Source organism: Orbicella faveolata, unplaced genomic scaffold (assembly GCF_042242905.1).
Source record: "Orbicella faveolata isolate gen_17 unplaced genomic scaffold, um_ofav_v1 contig_3, whole genome shotgun sequence".
Taxonomy (NCBI): domain Eukaryota; kingdom Metazoa; phylum Cnidaria; class Anthozoa; order Scleractinia; family Merulinidae; genus Orbicella; species Orbicella faveolata.
Window position 1 is genome coordinate 17,086,399 of NW_028301558.1, and position 23,455 is coordinate 17,109,853.

The window sequence follows — 23,455 nt, forward strand, 5'->3', positions numbered from 1 at the left end:
ACTGTTCTAAAACGAAGAGCCACTTGTTTTAAACGAAGACCTCACTAGTCTATCTTAAACGAACAGAAGTGTAGCAAAACGAAGACCGACTAATCTACATCCATGTACATGTAAAACGAAGACCCTCTGAAGCAGAAGATAAGTTTGGCATCAGATGTGATAATACTTGATTTTTTTTAAAATTAAACCTTTGGTATGTCAGTGATACTTTCCAAAACAGATTGTTATTTTTTTTCAAGTCTTTGGGGAGCTCAAAATTATTTCCGAAAACATCACCATAACATGCTTGACTTGGAGATACATGTGCGAGTGATCATGTACTTTCAATTGCAAAATTAAATTTTGGCGGGAGATTATCACATGATGATTAAATTTGTTATGCAAGAGTTGCCTTTGGTGCCTTAAATAGACTGTACATTTGAAACGGTTCAAGCAATCGGTCAAAATGGAGAAATCGATGTAATTCGATCAATATGCATTTAAAGAATGGACTATTGATGCCAATAATGAAATCAAATTTGACATTACAGCATTCATTATTTATACTTTAGCAACAAGATTGCATTACACAATTTCACACACGCTGTGCTATATGATGAGATTGCTGTCAAAATCCTTGCATGCTCATTGGCTAATTTTCACTATCAATAATAGCACACAGACGGATCCCATATTACATTTATTCAAAGAGGAGAGCAATGCGGCAACCTCAGGGCTTTCAACTTCAGTTTTGTAGATGTCACTGACTGGGAAAAGACCTAAAATAATTGTCACATCTAATGCTGATCTAGGGCTACATGTATGCTCAAGAAGTGCCTGGGTGCCACAGGCAACTAACTTTTGCCTTTGGGTGACTGGAAAAACTTATTTTTTTCATATAAGCTTAAGTGCTGGGCATCCAGGATTTCATGGTGAGGAACCTTTGGGCTCCTTGTAATTTTTCTTAGACCACAGCCTTGCTGAACTTATCTTCTACTCCAAAGGAACTTTTTTTTTTACATTTTGCATGACTGTGCCATACATGCATTTTAGGTCATTATGCTGTTAGTGTCAGCCAAACCCAGGGCTGTCGTAAAGTTTCGAGTCACCTGTAGCCTTGATCTTTACACCTGTAACAAACTTGTTACTTTATTGGTGAATTGTATCCACTATGTACAGGCAATTTTACCTGTAATATCTAGGGCTTACCAAGCATACTGAGGGGCAACAGGTGCAGTTACAGATTATGGCCCTTAATGACTGCCCTGTAAACCTATTACCGGTACATGTAAGTATCTGCTTAATGGGACATGTCCACCCACAGACCTGTATGAGATTTGTGGACTTGGAAAGACAAAACAATGAGTAGTATTAACAAGTCGGGCAAGATCTTGGTTGGTTCTTGTTTTGATTTATACATTTACCATGAAATGTTTAGCAAATGCATTATTTAGGGATTAGAAACTCAATATAGTACCTGCATATTTTATATTATTGTTCCTTTTTTGCTAGTTTTAAGAAACTGTTGGCTGTATCACCCTTGAACATTCAAGATGGCAAAAACCTTGGATATTGAGATTTTTAAGGTTTGTTCTTAATGTGCAGTGTATATTGTTGGTTCACTGAGTTTCAAACTCAGGAGTTATAACATGTGTAATGCTTGCTGCACAGTTTAGTCCTCAGTCTGCATTTTACACTGACTGTTTTGGGCTAGCTTCATAAGGAATCGAAAAGCCTGGATTTTGCTTTTGGCGTGAACAAACATGTCACCAGAATAACAAGCTTCCTGTTGCCAGCAAAATTTTAACTATGACCGGGAAGAATTAAATTTTGGCCTGCTCTTAGCAATATCCACACAAGACATGGAGCAGATCAGAGTGAAACTTTTTTAAGTTGTCATCCTGGAGCGTCTCTGTTGCTTAAGTTTCATTTTCAATCAAAAATTATGTTCTCATTCAAGTCCCTCCATGCCTACTTGACATTGTTGTCGTTTCTTGTTATGGTTGCTTAAGCTCCCTGATGGCAATCAGTTTGTAAAAACTTGTTTTCCCAATACCTCTTGTAAGTATAATCTTCTTAAATTGTATTTAATCTTTGCAATATTTTTGTACAGGTAATAAATGCTGGGAATTTTTGGGCTCATCCCATTGCCAGCCCTGGCAGTGAATTCCAAGACTTCATGGGAAAGCTGAATGATCATTTTAGAAAAAGCACATCACAAGCTGTTCCTCAACTAGTGAAGGGTCAGGTCAGTACATCAACAACATCAACAGTTACAGCAACGTTTACCTGTATGGATACAGTAGTTACATTTTATAGACAGAAAATAAAGTATTGAATTAAGTAGAGTACTGGCTGCTTGGAATAACCATAGGCCTAGGGGCTTGCAGAACCAGGCAGCTACAATGAAATTAAAGGTGTTATTAGTATAGATAGATAAACTGGAATAAAATATTAAACACAATCCATTGATGACAGCCTCTAGTGGGACACAAGAGACATGAGCAGATACAAAGGGGAGTGGATTGGCTGGCTAGCCACCACCCCCCCTCTCCTCCCCCTTTTTGGAGAAGCAAAAAAGAAATGAAAAAGACGTAATTTATGTACATGTAGTGAATATTATGGCAGACATTTAGGCAAACCCTGTGGACAGGTACCTCATTGTAATTACATTTCTAGTACTTCTGGTGTACATTGTAACAGTTTTCAATTAGGGTTCCAAATCTCAAATTGTAACATTCTGGGTACATCTGCCATTGATTCTGCAACCTCAAGGTACCAGCCAACCCCCTTTAAAAAATCCTGGATCCACCCCTGAGAAAAAGTGAATACAGTTGCAGATTGTGTATTTTTAATTATTTTTTTTCTCTTTCTATTTAATATGTAGATGTGTGTTGTAAGGAGAACGTCTGACAGTTGCTGGTACAGGGCAAGAGTGCAAAGTGTGCTACAGACATTAAGTGGACCACAGGCTAGGTACAGTAATATTATTTTGTTGAAATAACACAATTCTCTTCGTAGAAGCAATTCTCTTCATTGTACTAAAAGATTCCTCCCTACTTTGTGGTACCTCTGGCATGTGCAAAATGTGTGATATTTTGCTTTTACATGCACATGTAAGTGAAAGTACACTGTACTTCTAGCAGTACAGTCGCAAGTGTAGATTAATATGCTGTTACTTGTATTTTATTTATTTATTTATTTATTTATTTATTTATTTATAATTTTAAATTGTTTAATTTTGTTTTGGTTTTTTAAAATTTTTTTTTTTGCAGTGTGTTCCTTGTGGATTTAGCTGAAAGTACCCTGGTTCCATGCTGCTGGTAAGAAACATCTTCAAGCTCGCTACCAAGTTTTATAAATTAAAAAAAAATAAGCTTAAGGTCAGAGATTTTGCTGTATCGCAGTCTGACAATTCTTGGCTTTATTATCTTAATTAACAGAACAATCTCCAACTGAAATAGTAGTGGGACATATTCAGTTATTTGAAGAAGCAGTAATTATGACTTGTGGAGAGGGGGTGAACTTGAATACCTCGAGGAAAGCCCTTAAAACATTATAGCATGAACAAACTGCCCACAAACTTGACCCATAAAATCTGAGCTGCTTTAGTAGAGTCACAAGAATGTGCACCCAACTCTGCCACTCCTACACCTTCATAATCTACTAACATCTACAAACATGTCATTCTCTTTTCCAGGATCAGGGAAGTGCCAGCAATGTTCCAAAACATTCCTGTTCAAGCCATGGAGTGTTACTTGACTGGACTTAAACCCCTTAGCCTTGTCACATCTTACTTTGACCTGACCACCTCTAAACAGTGAGTATCCGTTCTTTGTCAACTTTTGCATTGCACTTGAAATTAAATTTCCTTTGGTGTATTATTTTTAACATTTAAATAAATACATGTATTTAAGAAATTGAAAACACGTTCTGTGTTTCTATTGAGTTCTAGTAACATGAGTGGAAGTTTGGGAGAATGAGAAACGCTGTGAGAACATGAGGCAACAGGCAAGTGTTTCCACAGCTTTTTGGAGTTCTCCCAAACTTTCACGTAATAAAAAAATTATATCAAACACAAAAGACCTTGTTTGACCACATTTCGAAACGCCAAGAAGAGAGTTGAAAATACAATGCACAGACGCACAGCGGAGTATTTTTTGACAAACTTTGAGGTGTTTGGAATTGTGGTCAAACACTGAGTGTTTGTTGTAATATATCAAACACAAGAGACAGTGTTTCATTGGGATATCCAAACACCGAGAAGAGAGTTGAAAATACAACTTGGAGCAGAGTATTTTGACGAAATTCGAGGTCTTTGGATCGCCGATGAAGCACTGTCTCGAGTGTTTGATATAACTTCTCAATCGAAACAAAAACTAAGGAGTAAACAAAGAAGTAAAATTGTCAAAACCTGTGCTAAGACTAGGTATCCAGACGTTCTTCATGGTTGTGATTTTCTTTCTTTTAACTTGATGAAGTATTAATGAGTTTGAGAAATAATTATCTTATCAACCAAAACTAAAACTGAGGAGAAAATGAAGAAATAAAATTGTTAAAATCTACACTAATAATAATTATTAAGATCAGATATCTAAACACCATCACGGTAAGCACACGCTTTCTTACAAGGTGTTTTTTAAATATGTACATTGTACTCCTCTCTTCTTCTGTAGAACAGGTAGAACCATGAATGAACAAGAAGTTTACAGTTTTAAAAGTAACATTAATGTTTTGCAGAGTAGCTGATCACTGGGATGAATCTGCCACTAACTTGTTTAAAACTCTCATACAAGGTACGAAACATACAGTGTAGCTTTACACAACTTATACATTGTGTAGGTTTTACAAATTAAACTGTTGTGTTACACATGCTTGCAACGCACCATCAATTAACTCACAATACGTCTCATATAGTGTTTAATGACAAGTTATAAAAAGCTCTAAAATGTATTTCAGGATGCAAGCTTCAAGTTTCCGTTCATAGACAAGATGAAAAAGGAAAATATCATGTACTCCTACTCGCTGACACAGGACGTGCTCAGGTAAAGGCAATCATCAGAGGAAAGTCTTTGATTGCTCCCTACAGGAAGTTATACATGTAAATTATAGGCTATCAAGGAATCAGGGAATGAGAAATTACATGTATAAAGGAAATTATCTACTGCATGTATATGCAGTTTATTCTGATTTGATGGAGCGGTTTTCAGATGAGTGTCATGAAACCAAAACTAAAGTAATCATTCTGGTCAATCACAAAGGACACAGACAATACAACAGTGACCCAATCAAATCATAATTGTACAGCGTTGAATCTGAATACATTGTCAATTGAGCAAGTCATTAGAGCCATCGACATGATTATATCAATATTCCTTTAGATTTGCGTCAATGATGAATTGGTGATCAAAGGATTTGCAACGTACTTCTCAGATACTGAACCAGTTTCAGAAATCAGCCCAACCAAAGCTGCAAAACTCAAAGCAATGAATGACAAATTCCAGAAGGAAGGGGTAGAAATGCTGCAAAACCTGAGAGAGTATGTCAAACATGGCAAGTTTACAGGCAGCGAGGAATCAAACAGCACAGATGACGAGCTGATGGATCATAGAAATAATCACAGATTTTCGCGAGCAAGGGAATCCCCCCTCGATGTTCTTAGACGTCAGGCTTCTGACCGCAGTTCAAATCAGAAAGAAACTGGCGCTCATTGTGAGCCTTCGGCAAGAATTCCTAAAAGTGCAACTCAAAGCTTTCCATCTCAACAGTTCTCGCCACGACAGTCATTTGTTGAGGGTGCATCTAGTGGTGGGTCCACAGAGAAAGAAAAAATTGATATATCAAGAATGCCTACAGTGTTGTCATCAAGTGATGAAAATTCTGGAAGAGTCAGGTTTCTCTCGTCAAGGCTCCCTGCAACAGGTAGTGGTATGAGTCCAGGGTTTCTGGCAATGCCATCAAAATCACCCAATTCAACTAACTTGAAGCCGATTCTTAAGAAGAGAAGTCCTCATGGCATTCGTCAAGGTAGTGGCTCATCTAGTGAGACAGATGACTTGTTTCAGAGGAAACACTTGCAATTGGACAGAGATGATTCAGGTGTTTCTTGCAGTGAAATACCTGAATCAGGTAACAGTGCTAATGGAGACATTTCTTCAAGAAAGGAACCTTTGCCCTCTTCTAATTCAATAGCTGTAGATGCACTGTTTGGTCATCACAGAGCAACTGTTTTAGAAAATGCTAAATGTGCAAGAAAATCAGAGTTAACTGAGCCATTGACTCAAGGTGATAATTTGCCAATTAAAGATGAGAGAAGTCCTGAGAAAATACTATCAAAAATAGAGTCTCTGTTAGAAACTAGCAGAAGCAGTTATGAGTCTGCTTCAGACAGAACTTGTGCAACCCCATCAGCTAATCTATCTTCTGGAATTGTGCCTGACCATGATCAACTTCCAGCACAATCTGTAGCAAATAAAGGAATTGACCAAAATTGTATTGAAAAATCTCTACACAAGTCGCAGTTGTTGCCGACTTCCTCTCTCAAGTCTCCTCTTCCTTCAGAAATGCTTTTATCATCCAAGTCTTCAAGTTCACCCTTACAGCCCACCAGTGGAACAAAGCTGTTGTTTTCAGAAGGTGTTGTTATCCGCACTGAGGGTGCACCCGCTCCTAAGCCAATTACTTTTTTGGAACATTGTCCATTTGCTCATTTCTTGCCTCGGCTAGGTGTAATGCAACCAAGCTTGATTCAGCAACATGCTTGGCCAGCTCTTTTGCGGGGTCGCGATGTTGTGGGCATTTGCACTGCAAATGTAGGACAAATACATGCCTACTTGCTCCCTATTATCTATCAATTAGTGGAGGAAAGGGAATTATATGCAGATCTGCCAAAGATGACAAGTGGGGTAAGTAAAGTGTTGTTGTTTTTTAACCTTTTTAAGTTTATCGGTTGTTTACTTTACACTAGAGGTTATTGAGCTACATTAGTACATGTACAATGTTGGACACTTACAGTTACATTGTAAATGTAACATGTGCACTTACATGCAGTTTATTGATAGGTAGCTGAAATTCTGCTTTTGGCCTCGTCAGCTATCACCTCATAGAACCTCGAGCTCATAAACTAATTGCTAAGTAGAAGACTACAACAAACCAATGCCATCAATAATTCTTGGCTAACTGCAGTTTGTACTCTGACTGATAAACAATAACCTTGCACAAAGTCAGTGTAATTAATGATGATCATTCTTTCAATGTTTCAGCCTCAGTTTCTTGTCCTTGTTCCAACATGGGGGACAGTAGCTTTCATATACAATCAATGTAAGGACATACTTGCAAGAAACAGGAACATTCGTACACAGATGATATTTGCAGCTGGCGCTGAAGAGAATAAAATTCTTCCAATAGTAAATGGCTGTGAGATTCTGATCGCAACTCCACCTTGTTTCTTGCGCATGCTCAGGAAAAGTTACATCACCCTTGATAGGCTCTGTCACACTGTTTTTCACGATGCTGACATCATGGTGGAGGACTTTACCTCAGAGATTAAAGAAATCATGCGACACTATGCTAGACTTCTGAAATCTCAGCCAAGTCGCTCAGCACCTCGTCAGGCGGTTGTCATGGCATCGTCATGGAGTGTAGGTGTCGCATCTTTGGTCAAGGCCTATCTGGGCAACCCTGTGCTAATAATTCCTGACATGATTGAAGCAGCTATATACAGGAGTGTAAAGGAAATTGTGACAATTTGCTCAGAGAGTCAGAGAGATGTTGAGCTTCTTGGTAAGCACATTTTGCCATACAAGTAGTGAATCGTCTATACCTGCTAACTTTTATCGAGACTGCCAACTTTAATCTTTGGCATTGTAAGAGCCTCAAAATAAAAGTTTAATTGGGTAGAAAGACACCAAAGACGTAAAAATGAACAAAACAGGAACAGGGTTGTTTACATGCAAGAAAGGTGATAAACTACTCACAGGCAGCCAAGGTCAAGATCAGCAAGAAATATATTACTTTGTATGGAAATTTTATTTTTACGATCAATTTAGGAGGGTGAGATACTAGAGAACACTTACTTACCGATCGTTAGTACTGTAATCCCATACAAAGTGTAATACACATTTTTTAGTGACTACTATTACAAAAGATGGTCTTCACTCACAGCTTGAACTTGGGTGGCCTGTGCACTGTCTTGAACATTAGTAAGGGTTAACTTTTTAGGATGTGCCTTCCATGACATAGCTTCTTTTAACTAAATTTAACTTATTATTTTGCTTCTATATGCATTTTCTTTTCCATGTCAGGTTGCTTAGACTTGTACATCAGCACAAGAGATATCTGTGTCTTTGCGTCCAAGGCAGCAGAGGCAGAGAATATTGGAAACCTTCTGAAAGCAAATTGCTACTTTGTCCTGGTAGCTCATGAATTTCTAGATCCTCAGCAACTTGCCAGTGTGAAGAGACAGTGGAACACTCCACATACAACTGGTTCCTTGCCAGTACTAGGTACGTACACTTCAGAAGTCGTAAAATGTACAATTAAAATTTAATGATTTAATGTTTTTTGGGTCCTAGGAACATATGCAGGAAATTCAGAAACACGGGCCCATGAAATCCCTGGTATCATAGCTGTTGGCACAACAACTTGGGGGAGTGTGGCACGCTCCTGCAGCAATTTAATTCAGTAATTTAATTTAGAAATTATTGCAAATGACAGATTTCAAATTACCCAGGTAAAAGAGGGTGGGGGAGGCAGAACAAAACACACACACATACCATACATAGAACCTTTATTTACACATGATTACATAACAAAGCTTTCAATTTATGGGGTCGTGTATCAACTCAATGAAACAACACAATGACAAAAGTTCAATGTTTAATTTAACTACAATAAAAGGGAAAGGTTTACATTAAACTAGCAAGTTATACAACACTTGCAAAGGTTAAAAATTTTAAAATTCCCAAGTCTGTAAGAGGCCATATTCGTATTCTCGGTATTGGACTGGAACTAGCTTGGGATGGAGGGTCATGCGGGGAATATCATTAAAAAGAGATTAATGTCATTTGCATTTGAAAAGACCGCCCGCGTTAACCTCAATTTCAAGCTAGTTCCAGTCTAATACCGAGAATATGAATAATAATTTGGTCGTTTGCACAGCAAAAACGTTAAAATCAAAGTCCTTTATAGTGTAGCTCTTTGCGACGTTTTCCACGAAAGACTTGAATGATGTCTCCTTGGCCAACCTCTTCAACCTCCTAAATCCGTTTATAGTCCTTGAAGGTGTTAATGTTTGAGCAACCAGAGAACACCCAGAAAGTGGCAGTGGGCAAATAACCAAATTATTTTGCGCATGTTGACCTTGTTGGGTGAAATAACAGACTCCCATAGCCATTATATTTTTCTTCTCACTCACACTATTTTATTGAATTCTCACGAATTATGAACAATTATTAATCATTTTAATGATTAAGATTATATAATTAAAATTATTAATGATCAATAATTTTAAGAAATTCATGTCGAACGTGCCTGTAGTGTTGGTGACTTGTTTTCTTATGAGCCAAAATTTTGTCTTCTGTTTTATTTGGCTAACTCCAAATATTTTTTTGATTCAGTGATGACTGATGGAGTCATTAACCAGATGAACATCACAAATGCTTCATGCGTGATACACTTTAACTTTCCTGGCAGCAAGACACAGTGCGGCAGACGGCTTACTACTTTAGCAGGGACATTCACATCTTCTGAGGTAACTTACCGTAAAGTACTATCTAGCTACCGGTATTACGTTATGAGCTCGAGATTTGTATCGCATGATAGTTGACGAGGGCGCAGTGGTACCCAATTATGACGCACAGAAATCAAGAGCGAATAATCTAATCTACCAGTCGTTCAAAACGTATCTAGTAAATTACCTGAAGCCTCTTCAGTAACACTTCCAAAATGCAAAGCAGCAGCCACAATTTTGTTAACAACCGCACACTGCTACAATCATGGACAAACGTCTTGGGACAATTTTGCATTTCTGGCGCTTTTGCACACACGCCAGACGCGAATACAACTTCACCTACCTAACCTCGCCCCCACTCCCCCATACAATGTTGAAAACTAGTACACTGTACCTGCAATTTCACCTGATTTTCAACATTTTGTTGGGTGGGGAGGCAGCAACGCGCTTTTAAAGGATATAGCAGCTTTTTTTTTTTTTTTTTTTTTTTCAAACTTCAGTTCTAAAACACAGATAATTCGTTACAGTACATAAGTGTCCAAAGGACTTTTGTCCAGGATTGTAGGCAACTCACTATCTGCAAGAGAATAGATAGTGAGTAGCGTAGCCAATCAGAGAACAGCATTTGTGTTAGAACGCTGTTAGTTTGATTCTATTAAAGAGCTTGACACTAACGATCGCCAACAAGTCACAGGCTACCAAAAATTCAGATTTGGCCAGTGGATTTTTTTACTTGTACTTTGGCTTGTGAAAAAAGCTATTCTTACAGCTTGTGACGAAAATCAATCTTGGCATACACCTGTAATCTTCCAAAAGCATGGCTGGTGAAAAATGTGGCGGGTTGGTTTTGCTAGTAAAATCAAATTGACGCTGTTGTTGGAACACAGCTGCGTTAAAAAACAATCCTGCAGGTGCATGATGTTTTGCCTTTAACTTCCTCTAGGAGCATGGCTGTGTGTCTGTGATTTTTGTGACTGATGAAAAAAACATGTTCCACTCCCCCGCCATACGCCAGCTGGTGACGAGATCCGGACAAGAAGTACCACCGCTGCTAGATGCAATGGCTGACCTAGCAATACAGGCAAGTCATCTGAAAGTGTTCCGATTTCTGGCCGGAAGAATTTGTAAAATTCTATTGTAAGACCATCGTTTCCAGGTCAAAAATCAGAACGCTTCTAGCTGATTCGCTAAATTGTACTTATTTTCATGGAGAATTATGAATATCAAATTGGCAAAAGTAACTTATTTAAGTCCATGAAACATAGACGGCTGGCTGCCGATCTTTCTCTCTCACGGTCAGATGAGTGTTTATCCGTGAACACGAACGCTAACGGGCGGTATGGGCGAAAAGGGGTTGGGGCGAGACTTAAGTGCTGCGCCCATGTCTCGCCCCAATCCCTTCTAGTCTGAAACGTCTCGCCTCAGAATCCTGCTTGATTTCGAGGGTAAACCATACTGCCAGTAGTCTCTTTGAACATACATTTACATGTGACTTGAGCAAATTAAACATGGTAGTTACTCTTGTATTCCATATCATTTTGCCAATTTGATAGTTCTTTTAGGTACTTTTACAATATATGTGACCTTGCTCTTGTTAGTCTTAGAAATATCTGTTTATTTTTCTAAGAGGACACGCTAACGAATCCTGCAATGTGATTGGTTCTCAGCGCTGTCCGAGTTTTCCTATCTCCACGGTCACGTAGTGCATGCGCGATGTGTTTGTGGAAAGGTCAACAGTAATAAAAGTGATCTGAGAGGGAGGAAAACAAAATAAATAAGTTATTTACAGGCTTAGGGTCGGTCCGTAACGTGAAAAATTGTGACCTCGGACTTGAGAACACTGCCCTTGGCTGAAAGACCTTGGTCACAGTTTTTCACTATACGGACCTCCCAACCGGCAAATAATCAAAACTCCAAGCAAATTGATGCGGCGGGAGCAAAGTGCGGGAAAACGTAGACTGTTCACAGCTTCTCTATCTACGCACGCGAAAGAAAAAGCGAAGGGAGGTGGGGTGGGGTCTCCAACCCCTACCCAGTCAAGTCTTCCGTTTTCCGCTGGCGTCCAGTTCTCTCGCGATTCTATCCGCGCGTTCAACGACGGAATAAAAACTACGAGAAAATAGAGAGCTGTAAACCGTCTAGAAAAACGTGGTTCAGCTAGTCCTGAAAGTTTTTGTTGTTACTTCCTATTGGATTAGAATGCGAATTATTTTCAACGCTTAACTGAAAACCTCTCTCATTACTAATTAATGTTATAAACGTCTCTTGCTCAGGAAAAAGAAAATACTAGGGATTTGTGTCATTCAGTGAAAGCTTTTGGATCATGCAGGTATTAGATTATTAAAGAAATCTTGTTTACTTTCTCATGATTTTGTTTCTCCAGAGAGTGTTATGAATTACAGCGCTGCCTTAACAAAACATTTCCTCAGTTTAACGAAAACATTCGCGTTGTTTTTAGCTCAAGGAATCATCGATTGTTAAGTTTCACTCCAAACGTTTCAGAGGCTCCGCGTGCTCAGTTTAATATATAGAAACTAAAACAAGTTCTGTTCTCTAAGCTATCCGGTGTACCCAAAGGCGACCCATGTTCTTTGTATGGGAATATTTTCAGTCGGATTTCGGAGGTAGAAGTACAAGGAAGCTCTTAATAAAAGAAAATGCTTTTTGTAACTTCCACAATGCATTGCTTGTTGTCTGTGCACTTCTTCTGCTGATTTGAAGCGATTTTAGCGAGTTGCCACTTCCAAGGTTTCCCTACTGAGAATTATCACTTGCTAGATTTCCCAATAGTGAGCAGAAAAACGGCGAAGATCGAAAGCGTGGTCTTAATATTTGCGTGTCGAATTGTTTCATTCAAGTTGTCACATTTTTTATTTGTTGCTCTACTTCCCTTGATAAGAAGGAATATGAGCGAAGACTGAAATCCAGTCACTTTTCAAGCGAAGCAAAATTTTCTAATGATAATCGCATCCATCTTCATTTCTGTTTGAAGTGTCTTCTGAGTCGGTTTGGAAAGCGGACAAAAGAGGGCAAACTGGAGGTCACAAAATACTAACGAATTTGGAAACGCGTTTTTGATCAACGCGTTTCCAAATTCGTTAGTATCAACGTATTGGCTTCTTTTTAACATTGAGGTTAAAACGCGATTAATGGTTCGCATGTCTCTGAGTGGTACTGTTCTCTGCACTCTTTATAAATAGTTAAATTCATATATAAAAGATATTCTTCACGAGCCGAATTACCCATAAATTAAAATTTGTGTCAATATATTATCTTAACTTCCAGATACAAAAGAGGAACGAGAAATTGTTCGGCAAGGCATTCCGTGTTAGCTGAGCTTGATAAACCAGTTAAAGGAGTTCCTACATCTGGTATAGTTAAGGTGAGATTTAGAGGTTATGTTGCTCGACTAGAAAACCACCATTAGCTTCAGAATATGGTACATGTATGATTTTCATTTGCCAAAAAGGAAAAAGTTGAAATCGATTTTCTTGACTCGCTAGGAATGGGCACTGATAAATGGATAGGGATGCTGTGGGTAGGGGGTCTGGCAAGGGAAGGGGCCTGATGCCTGCAATGGGCTAGCACCCCATTTTAGAACAATCTTCAAAGTAGTAGCATCTCATCTTCAGAGAGTGGTAATACTCCTTGGCGACCACTTACTTGATTATAAACCATGATAAACCATGACAATAGCCCTGCTTTATCCGTCAGGAACTAGAATTAGTTTAAGTTCATCACTAAATTTGACTCTCCCTGTCTTAAGGGAGCTACGTCACGATTTGCTGATCTTGAAAAGTTTAGCCTAAAGTTTTCAAGTTCGTCGTTTGTAATCCGAGTTAATCTTCTCCATCCTTATCCATCCTTGTTCCTTTATGTTTTAATTTATTTCTTGGGTGGTTTTCTATCTTAGTAAACTATTACTTTCAGGTTCCCTACCATTTAAAGTTAACTTTGTTAGTGGCCAAAATAACCCAAAATACCATGACTGAGCTCCTTTAAGGATTTAAACAACATTTCTATCTCATTCTAGGTGCTGATTCTCAATGTCATAGATGCATCGTGTTATTGGGTGCGAATCCTGGAGCATAAACCTACAGATGGAAACCAGATGTCTAGTGAAATTGCCGACAGCACTGAGTTCCTGGATCTGACTATGGCTGTGAGTGGATGGTATGCCGACCCAAATCACCGTGTGAAGCAGGAACTGATTGTTGCCGGTGATCTGTGTTGTGTAAAGCTGGAAAACAGCAATTCCTTCCACAGGTATTCAACTAGAATAATGCAAGTACTACACATGCAATCACTCCTGCTGGTTTCTACCTTCGACCCCAGATTGACAGATTTAGGGACAAACCATGGCCTGAGTTGCAATGTTGTGTTTTTAGGCAAATACTCTTAACTCGCATAGTCCTTCTTCTTCACTCAAGAACATAGAAAATGTAAGCGGCCATGGAACAGCATCTCATTCACAAGGAGTAGTGCTCAATTTCAGTTGCCCTCTCGAGTTGTGTTGTCTGCTTTGTTCCTCCCACAGACAGTTTCCAGTTCAGGGGCGTGGCTTCATTTCCCTAACAGTGGCTGGTAATCAAGCGAAGAGTAGTAATGCTCTTAGTTACTCATGCTATTGAAAATGGAATTTAATACCAGCACCAACTGATGATCTATTGATCCGTGTGCTTAATTCTTAAGACAAGGATTGACTTGATAGTTAAATCACTTGAACATGTTAAATTAAAGCAAATGTCTTAGTAAAGAAAGAAATTTTTAACCAGGTACGAACCACCAGAAAGGTCTGTATCAAATGAGCCAGAAATGGATTTTTTTTTTTATTGTTTGGTTTTTAGAGTGAAGGTCTGTAAAGTCACTAAAAGAGATGACTACAGCAAAACACCATCGGAAGTGCTGGTAATAATGATGTTTAAACCATAATTATTGTTAATAATGAAATTAAGAGAATGAAAGTAGCTGACTCAACACGATACGTTTCAGACTTTCATTAGTAAATTCTAAACATTAATCTTGACCTTTCTTTATGTTCTATTCTGTTAGAGCCTGTAGAATACGAAATAGAGAGTTGGGATGCGTTCCCGGGGTGAACTGGATCAGGATCAGTGATCCAAGATCACTCGGATCGTGGTTCATCAAAGGAACCGACGAATCCATGACCAGAGTGGATTCATCGGTTCCTTTGATGCACCATGATCCGAGTGATCTTGGATCACTGATCCTTTTCCAGATCACCCCAAAGGAACGCACTCTTGGTGTAAATGATTGAGACATTTTGAAAGCAAAACAAGGCAGATTACTGTGGCTAGTCACTGTGCGATAAAAGTGGTGTACCTTAAAAGCCACCTTGTTCTTACAGATACCTCACTATTACAATCACCTTGTTATTATGCCCACATTCGTTGGCTCAGTGGGAAGCTCAGTCGGTTTCTTTATTTTGGAACCTTTAAAGGAGCCCAGTCACAGTGTTTTAAGTTATTTTGGCCGCGCACAGAATAACCTTTAAATTATAGGAATCCTGAAAATAATAGTCTACTAACTTGGAAAAACTCCAAAGAGATAATGATGAACCATGAAGGAACAAGAATGGTTAAGGATGGAGGAGATTGACATGGATTGAAAGCGACGAACTTGAAAAATTTAGGCTAAATTGTTGAGGATGCGTAAACCGTGACTTAGCTCCTTTAAGCTTTCAATCTGCTATCCTGTAAACGAACAGAATTTAATAGTCAGGGTCCCACTATACTTAATAACAAAAATTCTGATTTCAACCCTTTAAAATTATAAGAATCCATCTTAAAACATCCGATACTCCACAACTTGAGGACTTGTTTTTTTTTTTTTTGAGCCCCAGAAAAATCGTAGGTACCGTTTTGCATTATCATTCTTCCTCTAATTTTCTTATTAACTACAAGTTTCTTTCTTGTTTTAGGTTCATTTTGTCGATAGTGGAGTTACTGAAGAGATACGTAGCGACAGACTTCTTCAGCTCCCTCCTCAATTTCATTCTTGTCCACACCAGGTACGTTCATATTGCTGGCTTTCTTCCGTGCATGATATTCTGTTTGCCCAACTTAGCACGATTAAAAGCATTCCCCAAGTACTGATGTCAAACAAGAACGCTTGATTTTCAGTCTGTTGGCAGTGACCAAGTTCATGATTGAAGAAAAGACACCTTAAATTTCATCATGCAAAATTTAGGAAACGTCCTCATAGCCCCACGTGAAATTACTACACGAAAGCTTTCACTGGGTGTAAATGGTTACAAGCACCTTGAATGCTGTTAGAGGGGGTAAAGCTGCAATGGAGCATTATCCTGGCCAATATGGAGTGGAGATACTCTTAAACGCCGTCCACATTACGCCGCAGGAATTTGAAAACGCAACTTTCTTTCTCCGGTTAGGAATTCCGTCCACAATAGTCTGTCATGAAAACGGAGCTTTTCGAAAGTGCTTTTCAAACCGGAGGAATTTGAAAACGCCGGCTGTGCGTTTTCATGTGGACAGAAAACATTTCGAAAACGAAACTTTTCGAAAACGACGAGGTTCCGAGGATTGTTGCGTTTTCAAATTTTTTCGGTGGACGGAAAACATTTGATGTGTTTTCAGGGTGAAGCCTCCGTTTTCAAACTCCTCCGGCCTAGTGTGGACAGGGCCTTGGGTGTTGATTTTACATAATCGGGATAAGCTCCAGTAGTATACGGGACACTTGTTCCGATGCATATATTAATATATTAATATATTATGCATATAGTATATATTAATCTGCAATCTAGGATTCTGCATCTTTAGAACACACAGAGAATAAAGAGCTCAGTAAATTTATTTCTTCCTTGCTGTGTTTTTATTTTGTTATGGCTAGGCTGTTCAAGTGTTTGCCTGCAGAGTGCAGCCTTTGGACAAAGAACTGGAATGGACAGATGAGGTACGTACACCAGTGAACCCGTTAGTGGGTTTGGACATGTTTGAACCATAGTCAGTCTCAGGGAAACTATTTGAGCAAGACAATTATTGCACCGAGGGAGAGGCAAGGAAAATAAGCAAACGTGTGGTTTTGATGCTCTGTTAAAGAAAAATAAAACGAGGAATGAAACATGTTTGTGTTGAGTTCATCTGGTGCATGAAAAAGATATGACAAGTTTAAGACTCTTAGTCATTATTTTAAAAACCTGTTAGTTACAGGTAATTAATGAAAACTGTTTTTCAGTAACTTTCTACGTTACATTAACATGCACTGACAATTTGTTTTAACAACTGAGGTCTTCAGCACTTAGTAAGGGGATATGGCTGAGTGGGGAAGACATTTAAGCAGGCAGTTATTTCAGTTACTTTGTCTTGACATCGTACGAAAATGTCTTGACTTCTGTTGTTAATACAGACGTCATCCTTTGTTGCACACCTTATTGAAGGCAAGGAAATGGAAGGGAAAGTTGTTTTGAGGTGAGATAGATTGTATTAACGTTCGTGTTCTTTGCACAAGTATTATCTTTTTTAAGAAGAAAGAATTATATTCTTGTTCTTTGTGTTAATATCTCTTTTAAGAAGCAACCTTGTTGGCTTTTTTTTTGTTCCTTCAGTTTATTACTATTTATTACCGGTGTTTTGCTCGGCTCTATTAAAACCGAGCTCTCAAACCTTAGTTCAGGGTTCAAGGCAAATGGGCCATGGAAACGATCAAACTTGACATACATGTGCAATGTATATTTAGTTGTCATTCCATTCGTAAGTGCAATTGCAATTGTCTTGTGTATCAGACCCTGAAATGAACGGTGACTTATAGGAAAATGTTGCGTTGAGTAGAATGAAGTGCTACTTTGACGGCGATTGTAGAGATACTGCAACGACATTTTTCACTGGTTAGACATACACCAAGAAGCACTTGTCTTGTCACATCGCAACGTAATTACAATCCAAGTCGTACCAAACATAGCTTATTGCAACACCGCTTTTAGGTTAACAGTAAACCTTGCTGGATTTCGATAGCTACTTGAAAGTGAGCCCTGTTTACCCCGTTGCCGCTGTTAGAGAAGTTAGTCTGTTTTCTTGTCTCTGACGTTATCAGATCATTTTACATTTTAGCTTAGGCAACACAATGTGGTTGGATCCTTTGGTTGAAAGGAAGTATTTGGAAAACATTAAGGTTACAACTAATGTCGTTAACATCAGACTGGAGCTGCTAAAGGAAAAACGTGCTACTGAAAACAAGCAGGTGGGTGTATATTGTACTGAAAGGGCTATTTAGAACTTCAAAGGAGTCTTGGAAGTCTTTGGGTGCGCTGGAACAGTGCTGCAGTGCAGCAGATGTTTTCAGCTCCGAAGACGATTTCTGTTTTCTGTTTTTGTTTGGCAAAAATTATTTTCTGTGAGATAATTTTCGGTTAAAATGAAAATTTATATTATAATTAGCTTTCAGCTGCCAGCCAGCGGCCTTCGTCAAAGGCGCCGAAAGCTTATTTCAATCTAAATTTACAACCAGAGAACGTTGAAATTGTTTTAATAAGAATTTTTCGTATTTAACACAGTCGAGTAGTCGCTGAAGCTTGAGACAGGCGCATTCTTTTGAATAAAAGAATTGTTGTGCTATTGACAGAGGTGGTAACTTTGTAGGGCTAGTCACTTGGAAGAGTTGGACCGTAACTATATGCGTAGTTTCTTATCTCTTTTTCTAGCATGTGCGCCTGCTCAGAAACCTTTGTGAAGGCGTGATTGACCTTCAACCCCTGGAAGGTGCAGCTAGCAGTAGCACTGGAGAGACAAGGTACATGTACCACGAAATCATCCTTGTCGGATATTGGTGTAATCAAACAGGAAGAAAAAGATTTCTTCAGTTGTCATCGACATTAAACGAGCTCAGAGTGCGCGAATCACCTGCCTGCCGTATAACCCGAAACTCTCGTGCACTCGTAAAAATTCACTGATGCACGAAAACACTGAAGTATTTGATTTCAAGAAAGAACTTGATAAATATCACGTACGTGAGACAGTGTTTCAAAGTTTAAAGTTCCAGAGTTGAAAACACAGCGACAATGGATTGTTTTTGACTAGCTTTGAGTTGTTTGGAAATGTTATATGAAACACGAGAGCCGTGATTTACCTTTTTTTCTTTTCAACATCGAGAACCGACAAGAAGATAGCTGAAAATATGACGCGTAGCGGAGTATTTTTAACGATCTTTTAGATGTCTGAAAATGTGATGACACGTCTAGTCGAGTTGTTGATAAATATTCTCTATTGAAGTTAAAACGGAGTCATGAAATCATAAAGATCTATGTCAGTTGAGAGCACATATCGAAACACTTTCACGGGTATTATTTTGTTAATGAGTTTGCGAAGAGTGGTTAATTCTCGGGAGGCATTGGTCTCCTTTTTATTTAACGTTATCACTCTTATCTAGCGAGTACTCACGCCTTAATTATTAACATTCTTTTTAGTGCTGAGCAGTCACCCGCACTGGAAACAGCTGTGTTGCCCGAGGATGGTTTCCAATCTGTTTATGTGTCTGCTGTGGAAAATCCAGAACTCTTCTTTGTCCAATTGAGATCATCAGAAGAAAGGTGAGTAACGGTTATGGAACTTACAGCCCATATACTATCGTGATTGGTTGAGAGCGGGCTAATTAATCATTCATTCTTAATTTGCACGGCACTGCAATGTCAGTTTAAAATTTGCAATTGCAATTTCATAACAATTTCAGTTTACAAACTTTAAAAGTATTTAGTATATGTTGAAGCCGTTTGTTCAGTCCAGGCTGGCTCTTTCTGTTTTTTGCGTGACCTTCTTTTTGATTAAAACCTTAAAGGGGCTCAGTCACGGTATTTTGAGTTATTTTGGCCACGTACAAAATTACCTTTAAATGGTAGGAAACCTGAGAATAACAGTTTAATAAGATAGAAAAACACCAAAGACATAATGATAAACCATAAAGGAACGAGGATGGCTAAGGATGGAGAAGATTGACACGGATTACAAACGACGAATTTGAAAAATTGAGGCTAAACTTTTCAATATGCGCAAACCGTGACTGAGCTCCTTTAAAATGGCAATATGTAATATATTCCTGTTATGGACCTCGTGCTAGTTCAATAATATCTACATGTTATATTTGTCTTGTTTATTTATAGCTTAGAGTATCTGAAACAGAAGATTAACTCTGAAGTTGGCAGAGTTGATTCGGAGGGAAGCGAAATCACCATTGGTTCTCTCTGTGTCGCAAAGTTTACAGAGGACGACATGTGAGTTCAATAGACAAACACGCTTTTGTATGCGGTGCAAATTGAGGTTCTTTTTTTTGTCAATTTAAGTTTATATTCATCGCTAAATCATTATCTCAATCAAATGCTGTCGTTGTTTAGTCACAGTGCTACAAAGTTTCCTGTGTCGGCGGATCACATCGATCTCTCGACCATGCTGCTCCCTAAAAGACATCCAATTGATGAATTGCCCGGCCATGTTTTCAGTAGAAACGGCCGAAAGTCATTTGTATAACCGATAACTTTCCTCTACCAGGTGGTATCGAGCCCGTGTCTTGGGCAGCAGACCAGAAAACGAATATGATGTGTTTTATGTGGACTTTGGTGACAGAGAGTGGGTAACAACAGATAGGATTGTTCCTGCCTGGAAAAGCATTTTACAGCTGCCCCTCCAGGCTATTGAATGTTCTCTGGTCAACGTCGACCCTCTTGGTAAGTAATCGAAGGACTTAATGTAAAGAGAAAGTTTGTCAAACACAGTACCATTGTCTTTAACCAGTGTAGTTAATATTTTACGAAGTCGTTCTAAACTTAGTTTAGTTTTTATCCTTATATTATGTTATTTAGACAGGACCCCTTTGATAACAGTACTCTTGCACTGAAGGGCTATCCTGTACAAATATTCGTTATTATTATTATTATTATTATTATTATTATTATTATTATTATTAACGCGCTCAAAATAGGAATGTACACAACGGCTGAGACTCCTCTCTCGCGTTTGCCGCCAATTTTCCACAAGAAACCCCAAATTATGCAGGTTATTGTACGTTTTGTAAGTGATATATCAGACACGAGAGACAATGTTTCACCACATCATCAAACACCGAGAAGAGAGACGAAACTACGACGTGGAGTGGAGTATTTTTGACTAGCTTCCAGGTATTTTGAATTGTGGTAAACCTTCTCGAGTTTTTGATATATCTTCCCAAGCGATGCTAAAACTAAGGAGAAAACGGAGAGAGGAAACTAAATAGTATGTGCAAATTAAGATCAGATATCCAATACCGTTGATTTCTCCAGTGTAATCTTGATTAGTTGTAAATGAGTTTGAGAAATCTATTTTATTAAATATTTCTTATTTGCTAATCATGGTAAATTTATGTCAACAGAGAACGAGTGGAGTGACGAGAGCAGTGATGCATTCTGGGAAATGGTGAATGATCAACTGCTTTTCGCCAAGGTAAAATCGAGATTCTGTTTTCCTTCGCATACTTAGTAGATGTTGTCATAGATTGCCAGGAGTCAGTTGTATGAACGTGAAGTGTAACATTTTTTCCTGTGTCTGTGTATCTGATTGTAAGATTTAGTAGACTGACCAGAGGTCACTCTTTGTGTTCAAGAACTTAGTTTAACTCGGACCAAGCAGAGTCACAAGGCCAGCTTAGGCAGCAGGTAGTTCATCTCAAGGTACCCCTCAGCAGCATTCTACCAGATTTCCCCAACAGTTTCCCGGTAGCCATTTATACTTCTCAGTGAAAGGAAGAATTGTGAGTCAGTAATGTGTCTTGTCCAAGAGCACATCGCATGCTAAGCGCTTTCCATTCAACCAGAACTTCCGACAATCTCGAGATGGGGACAAATGGTACGCAAATTTCCGGTGAAAGTTTCCAGAAAATCCGAAAATTGTTGAATTTCCGAAAAGCGAACAATTCAACGTACAATTCTGGAAATTCCGGGAGGAAGATCAAATAGAACGGAAATTCATGGTAATTGTAAGGAATTTCCGAAAATTTGGGGAGACTTCGCAAGGTTGTCCTCTTTTCCGGAATTCCAGAAAATGCTGTTCCATTCGTCACTATACACTTCCGGAAATTCAAACCAGAATTTTCCATCGAATGGAAATTAAAGCGCCCGCTGACTCCAGCCAGCGTTAAACAACGATAACTTGATCTGGAAATCAGCGCGTTTGTGTCTCACACTGATTCTTTCTTAAGATATGGTAATAAAGCCCTGTTTCATGTCTCTATCTTATTTTGAACTTACCACCGTTGATTCCAGGTGAAATGTAAGAGCGCGTCTTTAGTCGCTGGATGTCACAGATTTGCCATCGAACTTTACAACACCAACACTGAACATGACGTCATACTCAGCCTCGAGATGGTGGCAACAGGGCACGCGCAGACATCTCCAGAAGGAATAAAGGTTCGTCATTGTGCTGAAGTGCGGTTTCAGAGGCTAACAGAAGAGTTAGCGTAAAACTTAGTCACTGGAGTGCTTTGGAATTTCTTTCACAGTCGCTCGTGGAGAAACCCTTAATTTGAAATGACTGCGTTACACTAAGTCTATTTAACTGCGTTTTACCACATACTCACTATGAGACACGATAAATTAATCCTATAGAACTAAATGGTAAACCATAGCTTCATTACAAAGAAATATTTCAATCGGGCGTTATAATTAAAGGGATAAACAAACGAGATTAACTTTGAAAACTGTTCAGCCTAACGGTTTTTCAAAAACCTATATCGCAATCCGTTTTAATCTTCTTCAATTTCTGTCCATCCTCACCTTTTTTGTATTTGCTGTGTTATTGAAATGTTCCTTCACTGTTTTAAGTTGTTAGTTTTATTTTTCCTATGGCTAAATTTAGCTAAAATCCTGACACATTCCCTTTAATCACGGTATCAGAATAGCGTTCGGAGGGCAACACTTAGTAAATTTGTTTGTTTGTTTTCTCTCAGGTGTTATTTCCGTATTCGACTCTGTCAAGCAAACAAGATGAACACGATGTAAGTACAGAGTACAACAGTGTAATGCGGGAAGGACGAGAGGGTGGAAAGATTGTAATTGTCAATAACCAACAAAATGGACGAGCAGTTTGTTGTTTAGATGACTTGTGTGTATAAGAAGTCAAAGTAGGATCTGTTCCCATCCAATCCACCAGTGAGCCAAATAAGTAGCTAGTGCTAAACAATTACATGTGTAACCTGTCTAACGGGCTGTCTATCCGACTGTCTGTGGCTGACTGACTGAGTGACTGCTTGTTGCTTGCTCTACCGACTGACCGCCGACCGACCGACCGAACGAACGAACGAACGAACGACTGATCGGTCAGTTGACTGACCGACCAATGGACCAACCAACCAATTAACCAACTGACCGATTGATTGACTGAGGGACCGACCGACTGACATTGCACGCTACCCCTAGAATTTTGTCAGGTTGTTGGCTCTGCAAGAGAGAACTTGGTGAAGAATCGAACAATTTAAAAGTTAGAAATGAATCCTTAGTACAAATACGTGTAGCTTCCACAGACGGATTATACCGGTGGTTTAGACTGTCCGCGACGCAGGCTACCGACATCTTCGATGGTCTTGGGGACCAAGTGAGATGCCAGCTGCGAGGAGGGATGTATTTTATTCTTCGCGGTTATTTTCCAGTTGCAATTTTGGGCTTAGTGCAGTGTGTTCTTTTATTTGTTTTATGTTATAGTTCCCATACCAGAGGATACCAGATATGTGTCTTGAAGTCCATCAGTGTGGGGT

At 38.9% G+C, this 23,455-nt stretch overlaps 1 protein-coding gene across 1 annotated transcript in view; it reads left to right on the forward strand.

Annotated features, from left to right (window-relative positions):
* Nucleotides 1–23,455, forward strand: part of LOC110060814 (uncharacterized) — a 67,043-nt gene that overhangs the window by 487 nt on the left and 43,101 nt on the right. Inside the window, exons 2-29 of the mRNA XM_089297336.1 lie at nt 1,492–1,565; nt 2,093–2,227; nt 2,867–2,955; nt 3,255–3,302; nt 3,680–3,799; nt 4,720–4,775; nt 4,939–5,024; nt 5,361–6,884; nt 7,242–7,761; nt 8,283–8,483; nt 9,597–9,730; nt 10,653–10,790; nt 11,983–12,038; nt 12,995–13,091; nt 13,743–13,975; nt 14,557–14,617; nt 15,651–15,740; nt 16,580–16,642; nt 17,096–17,157; nt 17,797–17,926; nt 18,387–18,475; nt 19,149–19,271; nt 19,839–19,949; nt 20,224–20,399; nt 21,080–21,150; nt 21,969–22,112; nt 22,652–22,699; nt 23,403–23,453. Of these exons, the coding sequence (XP_089153462.1) occupies nt 1,533–1,565; nt 2,093–2,227; nt 2,867–2,955; nt 3,255–3,302; nt 3,680–3,799; nt 4,720–4,775; nt 4,939–5,024; nt 5,361–6,884; nt 7,242–7,761; nt 8,283–8,483; nt 9,597–9,730; nt 10,653–10,790; nt 11,983–12,038; nt 12,995–13,091; nt 13,743–13,975; nt 14,557–14,617; nt 15,651–15,740; nt 16,580–16,642; nt 17,096–17,157; nt 17,797–17,926; nt 18,387–18,475; nt 19,149–19,271; nt 19,839–19,949; nt 20,224–20,399; nt 21,080–21,150; nt 21,969–22,112; nt 22,652–22,699; nt 23,403–23,453 (4,689 nt within the window). The 5' untranslated portion in view covers nt 1,492–1,532. The remainder of the gene's footprint in view (nt 1–1,491; nt 1,566–2,092; nt 2,228–2,866; nt 2,956–3,254; nt 3,303–3,679; nt 3,800–4,719; nt 4,776–4,938; nt 5,025–5,360; nt 6,885–7,241; nt 7,762–8,282; nt 8,484–9,596; nt 9,731–10,652; nt 10,791–11,982; nt 12,039–12,994; nt 13,092–13,742; nt 13,976–14,556; nt 14,618–15,650; nt 15,741–16,579; nt 16,643–17,095; nt 17,158–17,796; nt 17,927–18,386; nt 18,476–19,148; nt 19,272–19,838; nt 19,950–20,223; nt 20,400–21,079; nt 21,151–21,968; nt 22,113–22,651; nt 22,700–23,402; nt 23,454–23,455) is intronic.